The sequence below is a fragment of the Camarhynchus parvulus genome, chromosome 8, assembly GCF_901933205.1.
Source record: "Camarhynchus parvulus chromosome 8, STF_HiC, whole genome shotgun sequence".
Lineage (NCBI taxonomy): Eukaryota > Metazoa > Chordata > Aves > Passeriformes > Thraupidae > Camarhynchus > Camarhynchus parvulus.
In genome coordinates this window covers 20,689,634-20,704,817 of record NC_044578.1, presented here as the reverse complement: position 1 = coordinate 20,704,817, position 15,184 = coordinate 20,689,634, and the positions used below count along the sequence as shown (strand labels likewise).

Sequence of the window (15,184 nt, the reverse complement as noted above, 5' to 3'; positions counted from 1 at the left end):
GGCAACTTGTCATACCATTTGTGCTAAAGATATACAGGAGAATAGCTCTGATTTTGTCATAGCTGTCATAACTTTTGTTGAGCAGAACTGGAAGGAGGACCCTCATAGAGTCTTTTACTTTTTCACCTTCTGCATCAGTTCCAAGAGCCAAGTCCTAGATTAATAAAAAATAAAAACAGACACCATGATTAAAATCATTGAAGTAATTTAAATCAGTGTTGTTCTTTGTGTTTTGAAACGCATTTTTATGAAACCACAGGTTTCAGGAAACAATCAAGCTGCATCAATTTAAACTCAGTATGACAAGTCTGACATTGATTTCAATAGTTACAGCATTATAGTAACACTACATAACACTCTTAAACTTTTCAAAATATGACATCTAGAATTCTTAAAAATGTAAATTATAGTCACAATGTAATGCATCACCCTAAAAGGGGCTTTTCCCGGACATTTAAAAAGGGCTTCCCTCTGCACAACATATTAAAGCAACCTCATAGGAATTTTGAGCCCTGAAAACAAAGGTGGTCCTTATACAAATTAGCCAGATTTCAAGACCAAAAAAACCTCCAAAACTCTTAGGAACACCTCCTTATTGGGAGATTAAGAGCCTTTATATTACACTTAGTTTTAATACTACCACCTCAAAAACTGATCACAAAAGAAAGGTAAGAGACATAGCAGCTAAGTCAGTTAAAACAAGCTTCTATTCCTGCAAACAAAAAAAGTGGTACTTGCAATACTTGCAAAGTTGCTCTTTGGTTTGTGGCTTTTTTAAACATACCTGTTCAGTTTTACAGAGCCTTTCTATGTTAGATTTGAACTTGCTCATGCAATCTTCTGCTATGCTAAGATGAACAACTTGCTATAAGACAGAAAGAAAAAACAAAAAGAAAATCACAAGCTGTCATAGCTTGAATTTTTTCCTAGCATATCCATCATTTTTACTGATTACAAGAGTCAATCCTTCAGTACCATCACACATTTTCTGTGTTTTCCCCTTCATTTAGAGTCTGACCGCCATAATACTTTGTAAAACACTAAACTATTATGATATCTTCAATCCTCAAAGCACACAAATTATTTCATTCTTTTACATGGTAGAATGAAACACATGGAAACAAGTTTTCTTTGCTAAATTTTACAGTAGGTGAAAACATTAATTTGGAGAAGAGCTATATAGCACAGTACAGGAAAATGACAGACTAAAACTACATTTCAACAAAACAAAGTCAAGTGGACTGGATTATTTACTGTGAAGTTGTGATTACAAGAGACTCCTTACCTTACTGATCTCTTTACGATAGAGTGGCATCTTCTTCATTAACTGGGACAGAGCAGATATGGATAACTGGAAAGAAATGACACAAGTTGAAATTCTGTTCCCCCAGTAAATGACGTGCTTATTTCCCTTCCTGTTGCAGCTTGCTTCCCTCACAACCCCTGAAAATTCCAGCTGAGAAAATTCTTAATTTCTCTAGTAGATCCATGAGTTACATGGATCTGATCAGCTGAAAATACCTAAATTACCAGGAAAAACAATATCTCAACTTAAACAACTTACTTTTCCTTCTGCTGCTTTTGTTTTTGATGAAGCATCTTTCAAAAGTTTTGGTATTTCCCTGAAGAAAATAAGAAAATAATGAAAGGCAACAGCACATGAGTGCTTAAATCTTTTCTTAAATCTTGAAAGAACTGTGCAACAAGAATTTCTGAATGAAAGTAAAAGCCTGAAATACAGGTCTACCTTCAGAGAAAAGAGTGATTTTTTACAAAGGAAATATTAAACATTCTATTTGCAATATCTTCATACTATCATTTGATGCAGCAGCTTGGTAGCACTGTATGCAAAATAATCCCTTCAGATTTAAAATATTTGAAAACACTTGCCAGGAAATGACTTGATTTCCATTTACCTCAAGAACTGCAAGTAGCATTAGTATAACTGCATACTTGGGTACATACTGTATTTTTAAAGCACAATTTTTTCCTGGCATTGATGACTTAACTGAATCCAATTTGTCTTGCAAATCATGCTCATTACTGCATTATTGCCACTGAACAGCTCTAACACCCTCCCCCTCACAGAAACCAACAGTTGGCTTTGTTATTCATGCACATACTCTAGCACATCTGCAATATGCTTGTGCCGCATCTTCACCCACAGGTCATCATCTTCCTCCAAAATTGCCTCCTTTTCCTTCCCACCAGAGCCTTCTGTTTTGTATCTTCCAAGAGAAAATTCAGACAATTATTTGGGGTTTGGGTTTCCCCCAATTCTCATCACTTATTACAGTACTATTTGTAACAGTCTAATCAACATAAATTGTAACAGCAGTAATAGACAAAGATTTTAATTTATAAGCCAAGCCAGTGCCTGAGAAAATATAATTTACAGGATTTTACAGATTACATATTTTAACATAGAGGCAGCAGATAAATTTTAGAAAGATTCTTTGGGGCAAGAGCTTCTGGACATTCTTTTAAACCAACAGTAACTAGAGTTTTAAACACACATTTACATGCACCTCAATTTCTCTTCAGTTTTGATTTCAAATGCAAATGGCACAAAGTAATACACACTGCAATTGCCAAGTGCAGCTTTCTTTCTGTACTATAAGACTTTAACTAAAGGAAAATGAAGTTACATTAACCAACAAAATGCTAAGCAGGACAAAGCACTTCACATACAAAAGAAACTGTTGTACAGCATAACAGAGCAGCTATTACATGACTATAAACAGCAATAAATTTAAAACAAGAACACAATCATGCCACATAATATTTTCACATTTACAGAAACTCACACAGTGCAGATTGCCAGAAAGCAAAAGAATGAAAAAAATTACAAGATTAATGATGAAAGTCAGATCATGACTACCTAGAAAACATTCTGCTACATTTTCATACCCAGCAATCAAACCCAGACTCAGAGCCTACACTTTCTATTAAAATCTTCACTCAGTGCTTCTGACTGAAGATACACATTCCTCTTTGCTTGGCTACACAATGAGGCCATCAGGTCTCTTTTCCTGAAGTGGGTCATCAGAAAGCAAAGTCCTACCAAAATCATTGCTGTCAGAACAATCAGACAGCAAAGCACATAACTTATGCAAATTAACATTACACTACTCCAAACAGTGCTTATAAAGTGAACATGACTGATTTAAATGTGTATTTACAATTAAACATGTAAATTTTAACAACTACACAAATTAAATTACTGGAGCTATAAAAGTGAACATACCTGAGAAATAACCTAGCTTTTTCTCAGTATTCAGTTAGTGGTATTGCTTGTCTTGTTATGCCAAAAAAATTGAGAATATGGAAGAAAATCTAGGGAATCTCAATGTGCACTCCCAAAGCTTTACTTCAAGAGTAGTACAAGATTCTTAGTTCTTAAAAAATGCAATTTGGTGGACTCAAAACTTAACAAAAATGCCAATTAGATCCTACCTAACATCAACTAAGGGAGGAAGTCAAAAAAATGATGAAGTTACAAATACAGGAGGAAAGACTAACAATAAGTGAAGCAACCATTATGCAATATAAGTAGCTAATATTGCCATGGTGCAATTGAGCTAAACAATTTCAGGGATTTTATAATCAAGAATAAACTATTTAGGTTTTTTTTTAAGTACTTGCTTGTAAGTATCATTTTCAATGGGTAGCAGATCATAGGCCATTGCCTGGAAGGTGAGCTCATGGAGTACAGTTGATACTGGGTCAAAACCACGATCAATTATTATTAGTTGGGAGTGGGTTTTAGCCTAGAAAGCCATCAAACAAACACAAAGTTAAGACATACAGGAGAAAGTTAATGCATGTTAAATCTGTTTGCATTAAGTCACAGCACTGCAGATATTTTTAGAAAAATAACTGAAAAGCACTGCATTACGGTCCAAGTGTTTGTTTGAACATTTGAATTATATACAATGGTTTTAAACACTAAGTTTAAGGCAATGGTCTTAGCCCACTGCAATACACTCAGAAATATGAATTTTATTAGTCTAGTGAACAAAAAAGATAAAAGAGAAACAAACAAAACCCCCAAAATGCTGCCTAGAGATTTAATAGATAACGTCATTGTTTGTATTGCAGATCAGATAGTGCTGCAATACAGGAAAAGACCTCCAAACATTCAACTGAAAGTTTCATTTTGGGATTTAGTGAAGTGGCAGTAGCAGCAGGAATATTTATTTCTGTAGCAAAGTGCAGAGTCAAAATCAGAATGGTTTACCCCATGGTTTTATGTTTAAGCAGCAGCCCTAATTTTTAGTGACAAATTAAAATCATTATTTACATGAATAGCTGTATCTTTGTAGACAATAAGTCCCGTCAGGGAAAACACTTAAATTCTGGAGTAAGCCCCTTCTACATATGGCCTTATAGAAGGTGATATTAAAACAACATTTATCCACTGGTCTTCAGGTTTGTAGCATCCCCCTACCTTACCACAGGGCTAATTTTTCAAATAAAATCAGTTTGATCACACAAATACAGCTTTAATCCAACAGTATTACCTCTACATGGCTTTCATACACAAAAAAAACTAAATGGCAACTAGCTGCCTTTATTATTAAATAATATCTATATCTCTAGAACTTAATTGTTGAAGAATATTTCAAAGATTTTTTCCCCAGACATACAAAAAAAGTTTAAAAAATAAACATTTTAGTTCACTGTCTACCTTTATTTGGCTTCTCTCATCTGTTTTGTAGTAGTTTTCAAGACTTTTTTCAACAAGCTGTGCAAGTTTGCTGGCTCTATCAGATGGTCCACTGGGAAAAAAGGAAGCATGCAAAAATAACTTAGATTTCTTCATCAGAACACTAAAATGCTACCTTTAAAACAGAAAACTCTGAGATTGATCCTCTGCTTTCACGTGTTTCTGAACTCTGTTCTAAGTATTGCCAATATATTTTGACTTTTACATTATGACTTCACTCTTTGAATGCTTCAGGTATTTTACACAGCAGAAACAGCTTCAGCCAAAAGACTGGCATTAGCTGGAACATGGCCCAGCACCTAAAGTTTCACTCAGAGGTTGGAAACAAGAAAGAAAAAGAGAAAGAATGGGGAAAAAAAAATCAAGCAACTGTTTGTTACCTTTGCAGAGAACAAGACACCACATTACACCACAGAATGCAGTCCTTGAATACAATTTCAGAAGCCTACTTGGACTTCAAAGATAGTAAATCCCTTTCAAAGTTCAAAAGAGGCATTCTTCTCAATATCTCTACTACAAGAAATCCTGATCGCATGTGCCACAGCAATTTCTGAGTTCCTTGGTGCCAAGCAGAGCTACAAATGGCTGAACAGCAGCAGTTCTGTTACAGGATTATGCATGTGGCATACAAGAATGCAGAATATCAGTGTCACCCCACTGACCAGACATGAAACAAAGCATTCAGAACAAGACAGGGTATAGCAAGTACTGTTACATGCATGTACACAGAAAAACACTGCTCTACCTACACTTCACAAATTCCTATCATTCCATATTTCAGACTTGTGGATTAAAAACAATTAATCTACAACCACAAGGGGAAAAACCAGAAATCAAACTATGCTGCAGCCTCGAGCTACGACCAAATAATGTGGTGGGCCCTAGAAGTGAAAGCAATCACTATAAAACACTAATTTTGCCCCACCTTTTATATCGTACCCCTGGATTCTCATCTAGTGTGGCACACAAGGTAACAATTTGTTCAGCCATGACTTGCAGTACAGCATCTTTATCCTTTGTCTTTTCCAGAGTGGGACTGTAGCAGCGGTAGAAGGCATCTGGGATGTTAAGAGTAAACACCTACGGAAAGCACAAGCAAGAAAAACAGGGCCTAATTTGCAGATTGCCAGAACACCTGGTAAAAAGTCTGCTAATAATTTAAAACTGCAAGAAAAAGTCATACATAGGACACTTAAGAAAAAAACCCAAACAAACCCACACTTCATTCCTCTATCCCTGCTGAGCTCATCTTCTTGTTCTCAGACTTTTTCCCTGTTACTCTCCTATGTAAATTACTCTATTTTTCAAACTATGGAAGGAAGGAAGGACAGATGGAAGGAAGGAACTAAACACCTGTCAGTGCCTTGTACAGAGCCATACAATGCAATATCAGAATGATCATAGAAAGCATCAAGGTTAAATTGGTTTAAAATCAAAATTTCCATATTGTATCTGCTTTAAATATGAAGAATTTACCTTGAATAGTTGAAATTCCTTAAACACGTTAAATCTTGATTAAAGCAGCTTAGTACTACAGAGATGAAAGGCTTTTTCAACACTTTTGTAAATGGAATGCAAACATGGGTACAATCCCATTGTCAGAAAATGGATTTCCTCTAGCTTCAGATGGACTCTGTAACTACAGAGCCATCTAGATAAAAGCGTTTGCTTCACTCCAGTAGATAATCACCTGGACTTTGCCCAGAGCTCAGCCTGATTGTTTACTCCTAGCATCCCAGGAAGCAGGCAGACCAGTTAACATTGCTCCTCTGCTAAGGACTGGAAAGGTTCTCACAACCCCAGATACTGAGAATACAAAACTCCAGTAAAAACAAGAAGAGTGCTGCCCAGCCTTAGTGCTGCTTATTTTCAACTACAGAAAAGTAGTCTTGATTTCTGCTTTCATGGCGAGTCCTCCAGAGAACCAGGACCACAACATTTTCATAGGCTTTATTTGATACAGAAAAGCAGCTTTGGCAGGGCTCCCAAAACCATCTTGAAACAAAACTTGTCAACATCAACCTCACTGGAAAGCAAACAAACAGGGCACCATGTTCATGCCCTGATGGATTCTCAACCAAAATAATAAAGAACCCTTTATAATAAAAAGGAATGCATCTTCAAACCAGGAAACTGCACCACAGTGAGACAGGGCTAGCAGCAATCCCTCCTATATTCAACTGCCACTTGGTACACCTAAGAGTTGTCCCCTTGATAGGTTGATAACGTTTGACATGGGAAACATTTGTGGTTAGTTCTGGTTAGTTCTCCAGCTCCCAGAACTGGGCAGAGCATGGAGGCTTCACTGGCTTAGTGAGCATCAGTGTGCCCTCTGTGTCTGATGAAAGGCATGAGCAACAAATTACTTTTCAACACAATACCCACTGTGTGGCTGCACATGGAAAACACCCATTGGTTTCCACTGTTAGTACAGATCTTTAATTGAGAAAACATGATTTCCATGCTCTCCTCTCACTGAAAAGACTATCAAGTTGTAGAAGTTTTTGTTCCACTCCCTTCAGTTCTCTTAGTCCATTTGTTCTCCTTTCCTGACTTTCACCAAGTCCTACTTTACTCCTATGCACCAACCTACCCAAACTATCAAAGTAAAACCTCAGTATCAGCAGTTACAAACTCTTACCAAAAACCAGCCAGAATACTTGTCTGCTCTTAGGGAACAGATTCCTTCTTTAACCTCCCTATTGCAACTGACACCAAGTCTTGCAAAGAGGTCAAGTGCAAAGAGTAAAACTTTGAGTACAAGAGCATTTGTTTTCATCTGAGAAGCATAAGCAAGCACTGGAAATGTGCCCAAATGAAAATATCTCACAGAGTTTGTCAATCAAAAGCTACATTCCATTTCATTGTTTTCTAAAAGGTCAGCAGCACTTGAAAATAATCCTCCAGACTACTGTTAAGGTTAAGAATTAAACTTACCTGAGATTCATAAGGGAAGAATGAAATGTTGATCTCCTTGCATTTCTTTATTGATTTTGCACATGAAGCCTTAATTTTATTGAAGAGGCTGTCAGGACAAACTAGGAGAAAAAAAACAGACTCTAAGTACAAATAATTTGTACTATTCCAGCTGTCAGCTCACTTATAAGCATACAGTATTCAGAGCAGATAATTCTAAATTAAGACCAAATTAACCATAAAAAAAAAAGTCTACTCTTCCTACAGTGAAATAGATTATATAATCAATATTTTGTTTATGAGATCTTTTTTGAGAAGCACCACTGCTCAATTTATACTGGCTTTTTGCAAGCAAAACATTGTTGAACACTCATTTGCAGTCTCCAACTGTGAAGGATGTTGATCTTATCAAAGTAAAGGTTTCTGCTATTTCTTGTCATGTAGGAGAGAAAAAAGCATTTCCCAAGCTACAAAAATAAATCACATGTAGCTATCTAAGAGCAAAACACAGATATATGGAATTTAATTAGTTCTCTAAGGTGTTCCACCACACTTCCAGGCTACATTGGATCCCAGTCTAGAAACTGAATTTAAGGAATAGATGACATGAATACTACACAAACTTGGAAGTGACAGAGTTATTTCTCTAACTCAGGAGCTATTCCTCTCAACAGGAAAAGTTTTGGCAAGTATTCAAACTGAAAGCTCGCCCACTTGAAACCAAGGAGCATACAGCAAGATAGCAGTACTTTTTCAGAACAACAACTGCTGCTTCAGCATGAAATTAAACAAGAAACCAAGAATTTGGATAATAATTTAATACTGCTTTGGGAACATCCAGTAGCAGATACACAGTCCACAAAGACAGGCACGCCTCGGTCTCTGCCTTCAGCAGCACATTTGGGTTTTTTGTTTCCCCCTCTTTAGAGCCATTTTAGTCACGCTGACTGACTGCAGGGCCATGTGCAACCACATGAACCCTGCCCCCAGTAATTGTCTCTGCTGCACAATTAATGTCATGCATGCAAGGGCTAAGTAGGGCCCTTCTTTCAGGGAAGGGGAAAAGCTGGCTCACAGCTCTCAAGGAACTACCTGCAGCAACCAATTACTAACACAGCCCTTGCACAAAGTTCTCATGCAGTTATGTTTTTGGTACTGTTTTGTTTATGTAGAGATACATAGTTTGACTGGAATTGTCTTCCTCCACATTCCAACACAGGAGGAGACTGGAATACTTAAAAATAAAACTACATTACCTAAATTAAAAGCAGAGGTGGAGAACAATCAAGACTGTTTGGTAATTGTGAAAGAAATTACTATGGCCACACAGCATGGTGACCACAGCCTGGTAACACAGATATATGCCTAATGACTTAATGATTTGAGTCTCAAACCTTCTAGCAAGAAACAGGGCCAAAATTTTTCATTTACTCAGCTACAGACAAGAGAAGTGAGCAGCTTACTTATTTACCCATATAAAGTTAGCAAACTACAGCCCAAAAGCTTACTTACAGTCAGTAAAATACACGTATGCTGCTTTGTATCTGCTGGATGATTTATTGATGAAGTCATCAATCAGTCCATCTACAGACTTAGGGAGACAAGAAAAATAAGGAAATAAAAATAAAAAACAACATCATACCAGTGTTTTGCCTTTCTACACATACCAGACAAAGCTTCTCCCTCTTCTCCTCCTGCTCTATTACCAAGTCCCACTTAGGAATACTGCATTTCAACATATAAGAAAACACTGAAGTTTAAGATTTTTAATTCCAGATGAAGAATAACAGCAATTACAGATGGTCAGTCATGCACCAAGCTCATTTCAGGAAGCACACACATCACAGTATTTGCATAATTTTCCAGCTGCAACAGAGCTGAGATTTATTGTCTCAAGAACTTTTAGGAAGTAACAGGAATCTCTTATTAGAGCCATTATTTTGAATTGTATTTTCAATGTACTGCATCATTATGTGATACAACATGTCTTTCAGTGAGGTTACAATTGCTAAGCAATGATACAGTGCCTACACTGACCACAAGGTACGCGTTTGCAACACATTTCATGGTGCCATTACTTTGCCTTTTCATCTTGGGAAATTAGGCATCACACAGAGGAGTATCACAGAAAATGCAGAGGTAAAGTACTGCATAGCTATACACAATAAATAAACATTTTACAATAAGGGTTTTTTTTAGTCTGAAAGATCTTGCAACACTTTAAAATACTAACCTTTTTGGTGGGAGTTATTAAATATATTGCCTTCATGTGTGGGACAGGCTCACGGGTTTTATATACATTTTCCACCACTATAAAGTAAGAAATATTACATGTTTATAATTAGGAATATTATGCATCTTTAAGGAAAACACTGCACATATTTTAATATAGAGTTGATAAAAATAAAGTAACTGCAATCAAGTTGTCCACAAAATTAGAGGTAAGGACGTACCTTCTGCCAAGAGTCTTGATTTATTTCTTTGTTATTTTATATACAGAAGGTTATCACAAGGCTTTCTCAACTCTCAGTCTAGTGACAACTAAAGTTGTAGGACTAAATTCTTCCTAGGTATTCTACACCTCTATAACAGAATGGCAATGCAAACATACTACAGCTACGGGGCCCAGAAGGAACTCTCTTGGCAAGAGAGCTCTTTTCCCAGCACAGTGAAGGAGAGGGACAGAGAAACTATGCAGGGCACCATTTTGGACTACAGCCTTTTCTGTCCTTTGTTTGCCTATGTCCTGGGCAATTACTCTGTTGCAACATAATTGCAGGCACAAATTAAGACATTTTTCAGCAAACCAGCTTCACTCATCTCTTGTTTTCCTCTGTTTAATAAAGTCATTACTGTATAATTTTACAATACACTAGCTTGAGAATGCAGAGATATTCTTGTGGCTCAGAAATTTTGTGGGGGAGGAACAAGGATGATAAGTAATGTCAGACATGTGGATGTGGAAAGACAGGTTCCTTTCAGTAGTGTGCTCACTAAAAATAAAAGGTTTCTTCCTGATGAAAAGGATACATGCCCACCAAAAGTTTCTCACAAAGGATAAGTAGCACTTATGAGTTAAAACACACACCAAAAAGCAAAACTGATACAGCTCTACTATTATATTTTCAGAATAATCACATTATGCTGAATAACTGGAATAAAAATCGTATTGTGGAATAAGTAATCAAGTCTAAACAATGCCTTCTTACACAAGCATTTCTGAAAATCTACACCTAAAGCTAATTAAAACTAGTTCATTTACATCTCGGGAATTTATTTCAATTTCAAAAATAGGCACCATCAAACAAACCCATTCCCACCTCACAAAAAAACCACCAAAAACCCCAAACCAAAAACCACCACAACAACCAAACAAAACAAAATGTAAAAGCACAAAAAACACCAAAAACCCCCAATCAAACAAACAAAAAAAAAAACGCTTAGAGCAATCTTGAGGGGAAAAAATCAAAGGGGGATCTGAGCTTTCAGGCAGAGAAACATTTGGTTTTTTTCACTAAAAAAAAAAAAATCACAATTGACTAATTACTGTAGAAGCCTAAAAGTCTACTGTTTTAATATCCCATAACTACTTGTCTTCATCAACCAAATAAAGACCATTTCTTCCAAGGGTACTACCAATTTCATCAATTTCAGTCTTTCCCTTTTTCTTACCAGGATATTGCCATTGGTGTATCAATAAGAATTATGCTTACCTGTGACACCCTCTGCCAGTAGATCAGTCATTTTGCAGCACAGTGACAGTAATTTAGTAGTGTAATCATCTAAGAGCATTACCTAAACATATTTTTTAAAAAACACACAGAAGTATTTAGATACACCAAACAGCTATATTAAATCCATGTAATTTCCTCAACAACTTGCCATAAAAGTTTGAAGCTAAAACTATTTTATTTCTCTATTTTTTCATTACCTGCAAACACCAACATTGCAGGGGGAAATTAATTTCAGAAGGCAGCTCCTAATGCACAGGATTTCCAAAGACAAGCTCAATCTTAAATATGAGCTTTGTTCCCCTACTCATACTAGGCAGTACTTTGAAAGTTTCACTTGGACACAAGTCTTTTGAATTCCTGCTAATTTACTCCATGCCCTCCTCAAATATACCTGTATTTACTTTAAAACTCTGTTATAGCTTAAGCAGCTCTACAGGCATCATACTGTTGAATCCTGCTCCACATGTACTGCAGTACAGTGTAATTTTTGAAATTAATAGAGTACAAGTATTTCAAAAGGAAAGTGAAGAGAAACACAAACAGTTTCTAATTTTTCTTCACTTCTAATTAAAAAAAAAGAGACTATTAGCCATTTGTTCTTCCTGTAGTAGCCTCTAGATTTTTCAATATGTATTATACAGAGATCTGAGTTCCCAAAAGCAAAGTCTATTACTTGGACAGAAAACAATCTTGAGAGAAAATGCCAGACATTCATTTTATGTATTTGTTCTCTACTCAGCTATACAGATGTCTTGTTCAGGTGGTGACAGAATTCTTATAAAAATTTTAACAAAATTGTACCTTCCATTCTTCCTCTTTGGTGAAGTCATCAAATACTGCTGATTTCAGCTCTGTAAGAAGAAACAGTTTACCAGTCAGAGGAAGCAAATTGTTACTAAGAAAGAAAAAAATAATTCACCCATTTAGAGTCATACGTTCAGAGCCCTAAAAAGAAAAATTAAAAAAAAACCACATACTGATAAATACTTGCACAGAATTCTTCACCACAAACTGTCCCTGCCTGTTTCTAGGACTGTACACAGGTGTAATAACAAATTTTTAACCACATGAAAATTTTATTAACATTCATACTTTCTGACAACACTCTTGCCAGTTAATTAGTCTTTAGCATTACACAGAATTCCTTTCAATAAACTGAGTGCCCAACAACCTTGTGCAAAATCTCAAATATTCTATTTTTTCTACAATATTTGCCTATAAAAGACACCAGAACATACAAATGGATACTTCAGTTGTCTTGAACCTCATTTCTGCTATTAAAAAATAGAAGTCAGTTTTCTCCCATAATAATATGAAAGTGCCCCTGCACTATTCCAACTGTTACTGATTTTGCCCTCAACCTGCAGCTGCTTCACCCAAATTGGTCTTCACCCAATGAGACCTACATTGGTTTACAGGCTCTCAAAATCATTTTTCTCCTGCAAGCATTCTGGACACAAAAAAACCAAACTCAGGTCAGTGCTCCATTTTTGTCCAGGCTTTCATTTTCTTCTCACATATTTTATACCAACCATACACCCTAACTACCTTTTCAGATTTTGTCTTCTCTGAATGCATTTAATTAGTTTACAAAGGCTTTTTTTCTTCTACCTTTACTTCACAATCTAGGAAAGAACTATACACAAGACTGACAGAACAGCAGGCTGCCAGATTCCTGTGTGGAAAAAAAAGAAGCAAACCACACCTTGGCAAAATTAATGACCCATTTACAACACACTTCCTGAAGAAGGGACTGTTAAACAAGTGCTACAAAAAACAAAATTGCTAAAATGCTGAATCATTTACAAAAATTATTCTATGGCTATGCTAGAACTCCTTATACAAGTCTACAAAACAATTTAAAGTTGTGACAAAAAATTAAAAGAATTCCTTATTGAAAGGACTTCATTTAGAGATTAACTATATACAACAGCTCTCTGTATTTCATTATTTTATCCACAGGAACTACTGTCTCCTAAATACAGATAGCTTTCTCTGTCCTCACAACTGTGAGCTTAACTGAGGACAAACTTGTGTAAATTAACTTTTCCATGCCCTTGTGCTTCAATTCCACACACCACGGGTGTAACTTCTATGCCTATTTACAGAGACACACATGGATACAAGCTGCTACATAAAGCATCAGCATCACTATTTCCAGTCAAATCAGCCTTAATAAAAACCCCCTAATGTTTTGCTGAAACATTAGGAAGCAGCAGTTTATGACCTTCAATTACCCATTTAAAAAGTGCCAGACAATGTCTAAAACTTAGTGCATCAATTTTCATTGTTGTTGTAGTTTTGGAAAGACAAGAGAAACTAGATGACTAACAAAAGCATTCATTTCAGAAATTCTTCTTAACTAAGCTTTTAACATAAATGTTTTATTATTCACACTGCTTCACTGTCACTCTAATCTTTGTTCCTCACACTGGCAACATAATTTTCAAACGTCTTTATGGCCCTTAATGACACACTTATGCTTTGATCAAATTACTCCCTTTTAAGGTCCAAGACTTCTATAAAATATCTCAGGACAAAACATTGGCCTCACAGTCACGGGCACGAAAAGCAAGACAGCAGGATAAGCAAAGCAGCAAAAGTGGGGATTTCTAAGGGTTGCGTTTGAAACAAAGGTATCAAGCAGGGTACAGGAGCCAGCAATTAGGACTGAACTCCAGAGGGACAATCTGCTTTTCACTTCTAGTGACACAAACAAACAGCTTTCAGGTGGAAGCAGAGGAGAAAAACGAAAACAAGACGGCAGCAGGACCTTCCCACTTCAGCGACAGTCGCCGGGCTGGCTGAGCAGCTCATGGAGTCACAACCTCAGTACAATTAAGCTCAGGATGAGGTGGCTGCCTATGCCCTTTCCTCAAAGGTCTCACACCACCTGCAGTACTATCAGCCTTTCTACTCCAGCAAGGAAAGGAGCAGTTACGACTTCATTTTCTGTAACAAACACCAGCAGAACCGGCTCCAAAACACGGAGATAAAAATCTGCAGTTCACTTATAAGCCTACCTGGGAACACCTTCAACTTTTTCTACCAGAAACTGTGAAGCCAAACACAAAGAGAGAGAGAGTGGAGCCCCTTCTGGGGCCGGAGCACTCTCCAAAAGCAGCAGTTCGGAGGTAATAGAGAAGTGCTTGAAGAGCTGACTTAGGTTTAGGCTCTTCAAGGGCCCGTCAGGCGGGCTGTAGCCTACAGAGCTCACCCTTATCTCGGAAAAGGCACAAGAGTCTCTTTGCAGCGCTGTCACTGCGGACACCCGCGGCACCGCCGCAAGCCGGAGCAGCCACCTCCCGGCAGCGCACCGAGTCACCGCCTGTAAGAGCCGGCAGCAGCGGCCACCCACGGCCTCCGCCGGACACCGGCTGCCCACAGAGCCACCCGGGCGCGGGCCCGGGCCCGACCCCAACTCCAACCCCAACTCCAACCCCGCTCGGCCGCCTCAGCTCTGACACGCAGCGCGGCTCCGGCCGCGTCGGGAGCGGCCCCGGACCTCACCTTGGCGGGCACACCCGACCCCACACACGGAGCTACGCGGCGCCGGCGCCTCGGCGGAGGCTCCCGGCCGGCCCGCGCCCACCGAACGGCCCCAGGGCGCTCTGGCCGCGGGGCCGCGGAAGGAGCCCCACAGTCACTCACTCTGCCACACGAAGCTCTTCAGCCCCCGCACCGCCGGCGCCATCTTGCTGCCAACCCCGCCTGGCAGCGCTGCCTTCCCCTCCCTCTTCAAGGGCGGCGGCGGACGGCGCAGCCCGATCCCGGGCGGGGCGGCTCCTGCCGGCCGGGGTCAGCC

The 15,184-nt window shown here is 38.2% G+C and overlaps 1 protein-coding gene across 1 annotated transcript in view; it reads right to left on the bottom strand.

Annotated features, from left to right (window-relative positions):
* Positions 1–15,184, bottom strand: part of STXBP3 (syntaxin binding protein 3) — a 22,223-nt gene extending 7,039 nt beyond the window's left edge. The window contains exons 1-14 of the mRNA XM_030953023.1: positions 15,031–15,184; positions 12,181–12,230; positions 11,359–11,440; positions 9,879–9,955; positions 9,158–9,236; positions 7,667–7,767; positions 5,655–5,809; positions 4,691–4,781; positions 3,646–3,770; positions 2,124–2,228; positions 1,565–1,622; positions 1,286–1,351; positions 785–865; positions 16–154 (exon numbers count right to left, since the gene is read on the bottom strand). Of these exons, the coding sequence (XP_030808883.1) occupies positions 16–154; positions 785–865; positions 1,286–1,351; positions 1,565–1,622; positions 2,124–2,228; positions 3,646–3,770; positions 4,691–4,781; positions 5,655–5,809; positions 7,667–7,767; positions 9,158–9,236; positions 9,879–9,955; positions 11,359–11,440; positions 12,181–12,230; positions 15,031–15,073 (1,252 nt within the window). The 5' untranslated portion in view covers positions 15,074–15,184. The remainder of the gene's footprint in view (positions 1–15; positions 155–784; positions 866–1,285; positions 1,352–1,564; positions 1,623–2,123; positions 2,229–3,645; positions 3,771–4,690; positions 4,782–5,654; positions 5,810–7,666; positions 7,768–9,157; positions 9,237–9,878; positions 9,956–11,358; positions 11,441–12,180; positions 12,231–15,030) is intronic.